This window comes from Mercenaria mercenaria, chromosome 6, assembly GCF_021730395.1.
Source record: "Mercenaria mercenaria strain notata chromosome 6, MADL_Memer_1, whole genome shotgun sequence".
Lineage (NCBI taxonomy): Eukaryota > Metazoa > Mollusca > Bivalvia > Venerida > Veneridae > Mercenaria > Mercenaria mercenaria.
This window is the reverse complement of record NC_069366.1, coordinates 74,661,794-74,675,646: the sequence shown is the minus strand read 5'-3', so window position 1 is coordinate 74,675,646 and position 13,853 is coordinate 74,661,794. Positions and strand designations below refer to the sequence as shown.

The 13,853-nt window shown below is 35.4% G+C and overlaps 1 protein-coding gene across 2 annotated transcripts in view; it reads right to left on the bottom strand.

Annotated features, from left to right (window-relative positions):
* LOC123548511 (uncharacterized) overlaps positions 1-13,853 on the bottom strand; it is a 71,107-nt gene that overhangs the window by 45,677 nt on the left and 11,577 nt on the right. For both annotated transcript variants that reach the window (XM_053546328.1, XM_053546329.1), the window contains exons 4-14: positions 12,870-12,922; positions 11,934-12,017; positions 11,339-11,563; positions 10,792-11,001; positions 10,107-10,211; positions 8,938-9,057; positions 8,395-8,533; positions 8,050-8,158; positions 6,830-6,895; positions 2,435-2,641; positions 1,611-1,770 (exon numbers count right to left, since the gene is read on the bottom strand). In XM_053546328.1, the coding sequence (XP_053402303.1) occupies positions 1,611-1,770; positions 2,435-2,641; positions 6,830-6,895; positions 8,050-8,158; positions 8,395-8,533; positions 8,938-9,057; positions 10,107-10,211; positions 10,792-11,001; positions 11,339-11,563; positions 11,934-12,017; positions 12,870-12,922 (1,478 nt within the window). The remainder of the gene's footprint in view (positions 1-1,610; positions 1,771-2,434; positions 2,642-6,829; positions 6,896-8,049; positions 8,159-8,394; positions 8,534-8,937; positions 9,058-10,106; positions 10,212-10,791; positions 11,002-11,338; positions 11,564-11,933; positions 12,018-12,869; positions 12,923-13,853) is intronic.

Sequence of the window (13,853 nt, the reverse complement as noted above, 5' to 3'; positions counted from 1 at the left end):
CCACCACACAGTGTCTGTTCATTTTAACTTCAAAAGTTGGAATCCAAGAATTGATATCACCGTGAAATAATGTTTTCCAGAAATTCCATGCCCACAAAACAAAATGATTTCACAGTATTACAATATGACTTGAACTGTAATCTCCATTGTCATGCATTCAACATTCTACCAATCACTCATTGTACCTCTGTTCTAAAAAAGTCTTAATATGAAATGCACTTTTTTAATTAAATATCACATCTACACAATTGAAGGTTCTCCAGTGACAATCCACTTTCCATGGTTGAGGAAGACCCAAGGTGCCACAGTATTTCTGACACTAATGAGTACGCATGTAGAACCATCGATCTTCCATAAGCAGGCTGAATGGCTCCCTCACATAAAAGAATTCTACTCCTTAAACCCCAACTGCCATATAAAAGCCACAAGATGGTGCCGTGGCAGGTTTTTATATAAATTATGCATGTTTCACATTAGAGAGCCCTTTTTCAAAATTTTAAATAAACCACTGAATAAAAAGTTATGAAAAATTGCATAAATACACATTGAAATATTCTTTATCAATTGGTGTTTTTATTTTTTAAAACAAAAAATGTTGAAGTATAGTTTCAAAAAATTATTTAAACCTAACTGCCAAAAATTTGAATTTGCCGGGAGGAGCTAATGAGGTCATGAACCCTAGAGGAACAGGGAATGTAAACAATTCCCACGTGGTTAATTTTATCAACAAACCTGATCGTCAGAAGGCTTCATATATATTAATGGAATTAACACCTAGCCAGAGTGCATTGCAAAACTTCTCCAGAAAGTAATTTTGAATTTTTAAACCAAATAGAATATCATAGTCATTTCTATTACATTTTTATATGTCATATCATCAAAATGTTTTAAAGAAATAGGGAACTACTAATTACAGACATACAGTGATAAATATTATTTCAAATAGCTTATCATTTTTATTAGGCCTTATCACAGCAGCACTTGCTAATTTGTGTGTATTGTTCTGCATCCCAGACTTAAATAGTTTATTATTTCTACATTTATTGCTAGGTTATCTCAATTAATGGACCAGCCAGCAATGACAGAATTTTAGTTAAATGAATGTTTGATTTTGAGTTTCATTGTTAAATTTACATAAACAAGATTAAAAATCAGGAATGCTACTCTTGACTCAATTTTTCATAGGACTGATATATGGATGAACAATATGGATAAAAATAGTTTTTAACCATCAAAACATGCAAACTAGTTCAAATTTCTTCTTCAACTGACCATTGTTTACATTTGCCTGTGAATCATTTAAAGTGAGCTATTTTTAGCGAACAGACAGCCTAGAGTAGTGTTGTTATTTGATAGGCTCCTTCTACTAAACTTACTGCCAGGGTAGTAAAAGTTGGGGCTTTAAGCAAGGTTTCAAACCCCCAGCAGTGACGGGCAAGCCATTCAGACAGCAACCATAACAACTTTACCACAAAATGCCACCAAGCAATGCTCCAATTAATATTCTTATATTTCTATAACTTTTCTAAGGAGTAACTCAAACATCTAAAATTCTGTACGGATATATCATCCACTTATTTTGAGAAAGATGCTACTAAAGCACAGCTTACCATTTTCCTGACTCTGATTATTTATCCAGCCAGCTTCTATGATTTCCCCAGAGAATATCGAATCATCAGGTGCCTGTCCTGAGCCTTCTGATCCATTTAAACCAAAGGATCCGAATGAAGAAGACTTTACATCAAAGGGGTTCGAATTTGAGCCTTTATCCTACAGAAACATGAAATTATATATTTTTTATTTAATTTAAAGGTCCAATACTAAGGAAAGTGAACATTTTAATTTCTTTTAAAAAAGCACAGAAACTATTTCATTTTATTGGAAAATGAAAGTTGGTATGTGAAAATTCGAAATAAATCGCAGTATATGTACAATTATTTTTCTATGAAGTATGAAGAAAGTTAAAAAGACCTGGGGGGTCATTCTGTAGATTCATTGAAATTTCAACATAATACACATACATTTCTTTGAGTTCCAAAGACCTTCTGTAAATTTTGACCTGCCAATCTTCATTATTTAGTGTCTTGCAGAAGTCTATGCACAGGCTATGAAAAAAACTGCCAACTCACTTTCCCTTAGTAATGGACCTTTAAGTGTGAAAAACCCAGTTATTCGTAATTCAGATCTTTAAGATAAATTAATGATACATTATATTTTTTTTATCGGAATTTAATTTTTAATGATGAAATATATTAATATAGGCCCCAAATAATACAGTTAAACACTTAGCAGACGGGAGTCACAAGGGGATGATGAAAGTGCTAAAGTTATTCTGTGTTTGAAACAATCAAACACCAAACAGATCAAGACACAACCAGGAAGCACATGAAGAGTTTGAGTGAAGAAACAAACAAACAGCGGTATCAAAGCTTACAAGGGCAGATGCATCATCAGCATTGAACCCGGATGCTTCAAGTCGGTTTCCTGGGTCAAAGTCCTGATCTGGTTGACCATTCCGACTTCCTGCTAGAAAGTCATCAATACTGAAACTAGGCTGGTTTGTATCATCTGCGGGACTGACAGGAGTCAGGTAGCGTGAATTCAATAGTGTATCACTGTCACCTTGACCTGTGCTTGTTGACTGTTGAAAAATAGAAAATATGACAACTAAATAGACAAAAATATTAATAAAGTGCAAATTTTAACTACTTTGAATGAGGAATTCTCATTTAAATAAAGTAAGCTTCAATATATACAAACTGATTTTTAATGGAAAACCACAGTGGAAAGTATTCTTATACCCATTTAATTAAGTGAGGCTGGAACAGGCATGAAGAGTAAATCAAATGTGTTAGTTTTATTTCCATTTTACTTCAAATATTAACCAAGTTAATTTTTTTTCTATTTTTTTTTTTAAAACAAGTGAATGAATTATTACCATGCAATACAAAGTCCCCTACTGGAAGGCACCTAATTTTCTCTACTGCAGTATAACATAATGAACTGATATCTGTCAATGATGTATAAACAATATTGTACTATATATACAATATGTTATAACAACACACTTGGATTAAAATGTGCATATATAAAAACCCACAGTTGTTTTCATACTGAATTGTTTTGGCTGATTATAAAAAGGTTATCAAATAAGTTACTTATAGTAACAACAAAGGGAAATTAATCCCCCCCCCCCAAAAAAAAAAATCAAAAAAATCTATAAAATGTAAGTCCACAAGAAATTCTTTACCAGGTAGAGATAGGTCAAAATACACCTAAAAATTGGATGTAACATGCATGTTGTACCACAGAAAAGTGGTCTTGATTTTTCGCTACCGCCAGTAATAAACAAGAGCTGTCTGATGACAGCGCGCTCGACTATTTGAAGAATTGATTGAAGAATGGGGTCAAAATATTTCCACGGATATTCAGACAAAAGAAATAAATAGATTAGACAAACAATGTTCCTGTATTACTTTGATTTTGATAAGTCTTGCACTAAATGGCAATATATGAGGCAATTTCAAAGTCCAAAAAGGGCCATAATTCAGTCAAAATAGTTATATACTCTTGCCTACAGATGGAAATCATAATGATAAACAAGTGTTCAAAGTTTAAAAGCCATATGTCAAATAGTTTTGACAAAACATGGACTTGTATGAAAACAGAACCAATTTCGAAGTCCAAAAAGGGCCATAATTCAGCCAAAATAGATGACAGAGTTATTTTCTCTTTCCTACAGATATAGACTATTATACTAAACAAGTGACAAAAGTTTCAAAGCCATATGTGAAACACTTTACAAAAAATATGAACTGGTACGAAAAACTTAACCAAGATTTCTAAGTCAAAAGGGGCCATAATTCAGCCAAAATCCTTGATGGAGTTATGTGCTCTTGCCTATAACTGGACATGGTGATGGTAAACAGGTGTTGAAAGTTTCAAAGTTTTATCTCAAAAGACTTTGTCAAAATATGAACTGGTACGAAAAACTTAACCAAGATTTCTAAGTCGAAAGGGGCCATAATTCAGCCAAAATCCCTGATGGAGTTATGTACTCTTGCCTATAACTGGCCATGGTGATGGTTAACAAGTGTTGAAAGTTTCAAAGCTTTATCTTAAAAGATTTTGTCAAAATATGAACTGGTACGAAAAACTTAACCATGATTTCTAAGTCAAAAGGGGCCATAATTCAGCCAAAATCCTTGATGGAGTTATGTGCTCTTGCCTATAACTGGCCATGATGATGGTAAACAAGTGTTGAAAGTTTCAAAGCTTTATCTTAAAAGACTTTGTCAAAATATGAACTGGTACGAAAAACTTAACCAAGATTTCTAAGTCAAAAGGGGCCATAATTCAGCCAAAATCCTTGATGGAGTTACGTGCTCTTGCCTATAACTGGCCATGATGATGGTAAACAAGTGCTGAAAGTTTCAAAGCTTTATCTCAAAAGACTTTGTCAAAATGTGGACTGGTACAAAAAACTTAACCAAGGTGTGATGCCGACGCCGTGGTGAGTAGGATAGCTCTACTTATTCTTTGAATAGTTGAGCTAAAAAGTTACAATAAAATCTATTTATAGTAAAACAAAGGGACGTAATTCTAAAAACAAGGGTGCCTCATGACGGTGAACATTTGATCCAAGTTACATCAAAATCCCTCAATGCATGAAGAAGAAATGCTCCATACAAAGTCATTCTTGAATTTGACCTTTGACCTCTAAATATGACCTTGACCTTAAACCTAGGGACCTGGTTCTTGCGCATGAAAATCCGTCTTATGTTGGTGAACATCTGTGCCAAGTTACATCACAATCCCTCTATGCATGAAGAAGAAATGCTCCAGACAAAGTCATTCTTGTGTCTGACCTTTGGTCTCTAAGTGTGACCTTGACATTAGACCTTGGGCCTGGGTTTTGCACATGACATGTTTTCTAATCCAGGGAAATATTTGTGCCAACTAATATCTAAATCCTGTTTTGCATGACAAAGTTATAGACCGGACAGGAAAAAAATCCTCTTGACCTTTGATCTCAGTGTGACCTTGACCTTTAAGCCAGGGTACCGGGTGTTGCGCATGACACGTCGCCTCATCATGGGGAACATTTATGCCAAGTAATATTGTAATCCCTTGATGGATGACAGAGTTCTGGATCGGACAGGAAAAAAGTCTTATTGACCTCCAATTGTGACCTTGTCCTTTGAGCTAAGGGTCTGGGCTTTGCGCAAGACATGTTGTCTCATCATGGGGAACATTTGTGCCAAGTAATATTAAAATCCCTTCATGGATGGCAGAGTTATGGATGGGACAGGAAAAACTAGAGCTATCACTAAAGGTGATGAATGTACCCCCCGCATGCACTGACACAGTACATTGCAATTTGACTCACACAAGATTGCATAATTATGTGGACTGTATGTATATAGACTGTATGTATACAGTATAGTAACAAAAAACAAAGTCCCACAAGATTGCATATGCAGACTGTATGTACATAGTATGTTAACAAGAAACAAAGTCCCATAACTCTGCAATTTTTGTCGCTGAAAGAACTTAACATGCCCATGCACAACTACTGTTGTTACTGAAAACTTGTGTGAAGTTTCATTAAATTGTGTTAAGGGGATGAGGAGAGATGGTGCGCACAAGATTGTGTCTATGTATATAGTAAAGTAACAAAAAAACAAAGTCCCATAACTCTGCAAATTTTTTTTCTAAAAGAACCTAACATGCCCCATGTACAACTACTGTTGTTACTGATCACTTGTGTGAAGTTTCATTAAATTGTGTCAAGGGGATGAGGAGAGATGGTGTGCACAAGATTGTGTCTATGTATATAGTATAGTAACAAAAAAACAAAGTCCCATAACTCTGCAAATTTTTTTTCTAAAAGAACCTAACATGCCCCATGCACAACTACTGTTGGTACTGATCACTTGTGCGAAGTTTCATTAAATTCTGTCAAGGGGATGAGGAGAGATGGTGCGCACAAGATTGTGTCTATGTATAGTTACAAAAAAACAAAGTCCCATAACTCTGCAATTTTTTTTTCTAAAAGAACCTAACATGCCCCATGCACAACTACTGTTGGTACTGATCACTTGTGCGAAGTTTCATTAAATTCTGTCAAGGGGATAAGGAGAGATGGTGCGCACAAGATTGCGTCTACGGACAGACAGACAGACAACCTGAAACCAGTATACCCCCCCTTACAACTTTGTTGTCGGGGGGTACAAAAACCCTGTTGACCTTTGACCTCCAATTGTGACCTTGACCTTTAAGCTAGGGGTCTGGGATTTGCACTTGACAAGTCGTCTCATCATGGGGAACACTTGTGCCAAGTGATATTAAAATCCCTTATTGAATGTCAGAGTTATGGACCGGACACGAAACAGACCCTGTTCATGCTATGTTAACATTTGACTGCTAAGTGTGACCCTGACCTTTAAGCTAGGAGTCTGAAAGTTGTGCAAGACGCATCGTCTTATTATGGGGTACATTTGTGCCAAGTAATATTAAAATCCCTTCATGGATGGGAGAGTTATGGACCGGACAGGAAAAAAGCCCTGTTGACATTTGACCTCCAATTGTGACCTTGACCTTTGAGCTAGGGGTCCGGGATTTGCGCATGACACGACATCTCATCATGGGGAACATTTGTGCCAAGTAATATTAAAATCCCTTCATGGATGACAGAGTTATGGACCGGACACGAAACTGCGGACGGACAGACGGAATAGCGCATTCCTATAGTCCCTGAAACTGGTTTTCAACCAGTAGGGGACTACAAATTTTTTCAATATCCTGATGATAACTAAATAATACTCACTGGAAATTGGCTAAATCGGAGATCAGACAGAAGGTCGTCTCCCATTGGTCGGATTCTCTGTTCCTCCTGAAATACAAATATTATAATCAGCTTTTTAATATCATGTTGTAAGTAAGAGGATACTTCTGCAAAATCGCATCTCTAGTTCACATTTATTTCCTAGGCTACTTTGTGAGGGTATGAAGATAAATGCTAATTACATTTTTACCTTGGAATCCCATGTTTTATTCAACAAAGCCTAAAAATCCATAAAAATATTCTCTCTTCGATTGTAAAGATTTCACAAATATTTTCTAAAAAGACTGTGTTAGATCAATAACAGAATTTCTATCTATGTTAACTTTATGAACTTTTTTCACTTTATGTTTAGATACCTTACAAGCATGCTTTCATTTACATGTATAAGGCAAGATAATGTTTTGTAACTGAGTTTATCTATCAACTCTCATGTACTCAACATAAAAATTATGCTTTTAGACCTGTTCAACATCAGCATGTTTAATGTCAAGTGTTAACATATTTGCCAATTTATTCGAGATTTCTTGTACATGTATTTTGCACAACATCTTTATTTTTTTCTTGACTGTTGTCCCACTTATTATCTTTATTAACACTTTCCATTTAAAGTATTTAAGTAGAACATCTGACTACAAAATCAAGTATTTACAATACCTAAACTCTGCTTTAAATGGCCCATCACTTCAGCTGTTGTCCACATAGCAAATTGTGTATTGTGAAATCAAATAATTTGTGGGCATGAAATTTTGTAGTGTTTTGCACTACTATTTCATCAGGATATAAAGTTTGTAGATTTTTAAACATCAAACATAAAATGGATGGGAATTTTACTTGTTCATCGGGAGTAAATTTTGTGGATTGGACTCAACCACAAATTCCATGAAACTTACATAATGTAGTTCCAAAACAATACTAATTATTTCACAGCAGAGCTTTTTCCAAAACCAAAGTCTGCATTATGCTCAAATTTAAACACTTATAATTCCTAAAGGATTGGAAGCTATTTGGTTGCTCTGCTATTCCACAGCACTTTTTTTAATTTTTGAATTAGACAATCTACTGACTTATTGCCCAATTCAGTGGTGTTGGTGGCAGTCCCAATATGAAGAAGAAAGGCCTGCATAGCGATCAATGAGTGTAGACATTCTTACAGTAAATCTACATTTATGAATGAGTAGTAGTTTAAGAATTAAATAACTTACTTTCTGATCACGTGATGTGCGAGGGCCAGGGGCAGGTTGTGGTACTGCGTTACCATGGTAACTTGATCTTCCCCTGTCACTGAGATCAGCTGAGCTACGGCCATCTTCACTGTAGTAGGTAATCAAAAATCACAAATCTTTGGTAAATAAACACAATATGTAACCCACTATTACATGATTTTCTATCCTGATTCCTGATAACATATCATAGATACACATGTAGATTCCTAAATATTGCACTTTATTTCAAAAACATGTACTACCGGTACTGTAAATGACAGTACCAATTTTCCGTATTTTAATATAACCAAATCTATTAAGAAACGTATCAAACCTTTAACTTACCTATCTGATCCACTGGAACCGTCGCCACCTCCCCCACCGTCTCCAGGAACAGGGGAAGTAACAACATTACCCTCTGCCGACTGACGCTGGGTGATAGGCAAATGTCTACTCTCATCTGTTAAACTCAGGCCCTCTAAACCTGTTAAACACATTTAAAGTAAAAATAATTAATTGTCTTCTTCCAGTTAAACTGAATTTAAACTTATCTTCAGAACTGCATCATATTTAAAGAGAAAATATTGTAAAATCATTTACAATTATTTAATACATTAAAGACAGACCTAATTTGTGTGTATTTCATGGCTTTGTCAATCCACACAATTCTAAATGAAGATAGAATGCCAACTTTTCTGTCTTCAACATATAATATCCACTAGTCTAAACTATTTCATGTCCGCAGTAGTTCTGCTCTACACACCAGTATTCAGTTGTAATTTTCACATCACTTTTGTTTTTTACTAGACGCACAACAGGATATTTTGTACAATTTGAAAACATACGCTTCAGAGTCAATCATACTCTTATCGTACCAATGTACAGTACCTGGTCTGGAGTGACCGTCAGAATCCTCTCCAGCTGCCTCATGCCTCTCACCCTGTGCTTTCCTCGCAAGTTCAAGCTCATCTTCCGTATCCATCTCGCTGCCACTACCTCCAGATAGACCTGTAACAGCAGAAGTTAGCTTTACAATTGACTGATACTTTCATCTTATTCAGAATCTGTTACAACTTATGTGGGAAAGAAGCACTGGTTCAATGATTTCTTCGGGTTAACCAGGGTTTTTCAAAACTATTGCAGTTACATGGTAACAGCCACTTATTTTAACCAGTGATCCTTTTTTCTGCAACACAACTGACTTTTTACCGCAAGTTTCAGACAACTTAACAACATGACTCAGAGAGGGAGGACGAATGACTTCAGATATAATCACTACTAAATCACATATATGCACAAAATCAAAGTCCAGTCTGAATTTAGAACCCATGACATCCAGGTTGAGCGGCTTATACCTTATCCGCTATTACTGTTCCCCTTCTTTTACAGTTAACTTTTGTAGCAATGCGCTTGCATTTAATACCATGTTACAAATCCAATAAGCTTACACAACAGTCTATAATTATCATTAATACGGAAAACCAGAAGTTACTGGCACAACATACTGCCAAACTGGTGATTCTCTCACTACTCCCTGTTACAGACAACAGCTGTCATCAACAAATAAAACAGCTTTTCTGAAGAAGGAGTGGTGATCTGGTGGTTAAGGTGTCAACCACTAAACCTGAGGGTCATTGTTTCGAGCATCACTAGGGTCATAACCACACATTCCCATATGACACCAGCACTGGCTTTTCCAGGAAGTACACAGGTTTGGCTGTTTTCCCTTCCTATCAAATTTAATCTCTTGCCAGGTTTTTTTCTCTCTTCATAATAGGCCCATTCCCCTCAAAAACTTTCTTTTAAATCATGCATTTTTCCAAAAAAAACTGACTTTACATTTGGTTTTTTATTCCCCTTTGCCCAAATACCGATTTATTTTTTTTCACCAAATCACAGGCCTTGGCCCCTTCCCCTCCTGGTAAAAAAAAAAAAAAAACAACCTGCGTTCTAATCTTGCAAAGAACAACAACACTTACAAGAAAGGTTGGAGTACAAGGAAATACAAGGAAATAAGCCAATATGATATCAAACAGCAAATGAACATAAACACGTACCATCAAAGAGGCTCACTTTACTGAGGTATGGTAATTTATTGGTTGTTTGTTCTTCTCCTGTCGTACCTGGCCTTAGGTATACTGAATCTAACTGAAACTCATCTCCTGTAACATATTCATTGCTCAGTAGTTATAAATCAAAGACAAGGTATAAAAACATTTCATTCTTAATAACATTTTTTCAAATCTTTCCACAAAATACAGATGGAAACTAGAAATCGCTGTGTCTAGAATGAAAAGGTTATACGTAAGCTACGCGATTCCTTTTCACTTTCACCCATATATGATTCGTTCGATTTTCAGAAGTTGTTTCCTACATAAAATACACAACTTCATCCACATAAATCAGTAGATAGACATATTGAATTTGAATCAAATATCCACAAGGGAGAGCTGCCTCTCAAAAATCAAACTAGACAGGCAATTTGGTCAAATCAGCAGTGTAGGACTTCGGATGGCATCCAAACTGAATCCGACCAACAATTCACACAAACAAGCTGGCTCACTAATTAATCAATCTCTCAGCTTTTAAAACCCTCTGTACAGAGTCATCGGTAATCTGACCTGCCATCTGGTCAAACAAAATACTTCACTTTCCATAAATACTATAACAGTACCAATAAACATTTGCAACAACAATCAGACCAGGTAATTGACTATCAAGTACCTATTCAAGACATAATACCTTTATTAGTTGGTGTTTTACTGGGTGACCTCTCTACATCGCTATCAGCACCAATGCTACAGTTTATCTCCTCAAAGTCTGCGTCCAGGTCGTTTAGATCTTGTTCCTCTAATTCCACATTATACACACTGGCATCACCATCCTCATTCTCCTCTCCAATTACTGCTCCCTGACTAAACAGTGACTGACGTATTGCTGTTACAATTGGGTCTGTAATTACATTACAACAGAAATACATGAGGGCCAGAGTACAAAGAAAATGCATGCTTTTTATGGCAATTATTACTTAAAAACTTGTATCAAACTCCATTTGCATCTACTGAACTTTTACTGTATTTACATCCGGTTCAAACTGCATATACATATATAAGAAAATATGGACACATGTCCTTAAATCAATGTCAACCCAGGATATTTTATGTCTGGGACAGTCAAGTTGCAACTAGTTTTATTATAAGATTATTGGATGTGATCTAACCAACAAAGACCACCTTTTTTTCCCATAATTTTCTGTAAAAAGATTCATTTGTGCAGTTTATAAACTTACCATTTTTGATGGGACCAGTTCCCACTTTCTTCACTGTTCCTAACTGTGATCTGGCAAATGGTTGGTCTGGTTTGGAATCTTGGCTGTTGTTGTTGGATGATCCATCTGATCTCCAGGCGTTACTATCAGCTAATCCCTGCTCTTTAAGTGACGACCCCTCCATATGCCATGGGTTCGAATCAGCAGAACTATGTCCCTTCAATGTTGAATGCTGTGAACCGTTTCCTTAAATAAGTAACAAGTATACTTTATATGCAAGTGCATTTTAGCAAATACTAAAGTTTTAATCATACTAACTCCTCTTCTGTCTACAACAAACTGAAGACAGTTAAAAGAAAAGCTGCAATCTCTGTTGTACGGATATATTGCTCAACAGGTAAAACTTAAAAATTGCTTTAAAATTGCAGAAACATCATCAATGCTAAGAAGATAACTTTACAAAAGGTCCTTGGAGATTGCACTTTTTATCTCAAACAGGTTCCATTATTTGTTAATATTGCATCTTTTATTTATGCACTTAAAGTAAACTGTTCACAAATACAATTATTTATTGTATCTAATATGCATTCTTTTTAATTAAGCTACACAAATATACCTTGGACAGAAGAATCTGTCTGGGAAGTCTGTTGTCTCAAATTTTCCCTTGGTGAGTCCAGTAATAAGTTGTTTGATGACAAATCTGTCACAATAAAAATATCTTATATTAATTCAGACGTTTAGAACTTTTAACGGATATTATGCATGCAAGATGATGTTCAAGTATAGATAATTTTGCATGTTCTGATCAATACTATCATTTCAAGCAAAAACAAAAAATGCTTCATGCAATGGTTCTAACTTTCAATATAAGCACAACCTTTGATGTAGATTTTTACCCAATTTAAAATAGTTCTTGAAAGTACATTGAACCTCAGTAATGACAGTGAGATTGCCTGCCAAATGCTAATGAATTATTACTTACAGGTTTTCTGCCTTTAAATAGCAACTTCAAGCTGAGAAGGAATGACACAGTGAAACACTGTTAGTCTGAGCAAAAATGGCTCCAGCACTCAGACTCAAATAAGCAATTCATGTCATCCCTGGCCGTTTTTGATATATTTCATAATTATGTTTTGATCGATCAAACCCCTGGAAAGTTTCAGTATTTTGCTCATCTCTCATCAAGCAACTCACGAACATTCCCCATCAAATTACTTTATTCTGGTTAAGCACCTTCTGAACAATTTTTCTGTCATAATATGACACAGTCTACTTGTAGCAGTGAGCACTATACCAGCTCATTTTTACAATGAACAGATACTGTAGATAATCTATATCACTATGAATTCATTAATATTGCGGGGGATTACTTTTCATGGTTGATACAATCTACAAAACCCAATGCCAACCAACAAGCAAAGTTCCCTTTCTTTTATCTTGGTAATTGGAAATCCATGAATTCATACCGCAAAGAAATAACTGTTTCTGGCAAATTAACAAATCAGATTTGACAGTATATGATCAACAAATAATAAAATAAGAGAAACCTTACCCATCTCTTCAACATTTATAATGCCGAGAGAAGATTTTCCATCCTGATCAGACCTGTTAAACATATACATGATAAATTAAATGATAAATAATCACAGAATATTACACAATATGTCTCAACATGAAAATAAAATTATATACAATATCTTTAGAAGTCAAAATCATGCACCTACTCATTTCCAACTGGGTATTATCTATGGAGCATTTTTACCATAATTGTTCTTATTTCATTTCAAAGAAAAAGGTGTCTTTTCAGTAAAAATGTTCTAACCTACAAGTAAAAACTTTATTTGAGCCGCGCCATGAGAAAACCAACATAGTGGCTTTGCGACCAGCATGGATCCAGACCAGCCTGCGCATCCATGCTGTTCGCTAATAGTTTCTATAATTGCAATAGGCTTTGAAAGCGAACAGCATGGATCCTGACCAGACTGCACGGATGTGCAGGCTGGTCTGGATCCATGCTGGTCGCAAAGCCACTATGTTGGTTTTCTCATGGCACGGCTCATTTATGTCCAAATCATTCTTAAAGGAACATACAACACCATACAGTACACAGTTTAAATTAAGCAAGATTTTCCACTTGCATCTTTTCTCAGGCCACATTTAAAAAAGCCTTTGTCTGCTGTCTCCCAACCCTACTTTTTAAAGTTGGGTAGGTAGGTAGGCAATTCTTTTTTTTTTTGGTGGGGGGATTTTACTTTTACCAGTAGATATATTATCGTTTTTACAGAATATTTATTCTGTAAAAGTAAGACAAATCTGTATATATTGTATAAAAGGATGAAATTAAATAATACGATTTAAATTTTCTTAAACTTATTACTTTGCTTACTTGAAAGATATGTGGCACTTGTCATATTGTAACTTAAAAAAAATTTGACCAGCATATTGTCCAATAAAAACTTTTGGGGGTGCAGCATTTTAAGTGGATAGGTAGGGAGACAGCAAACAAACATGTTTTTAATTTTGGCCTCATGTAGAA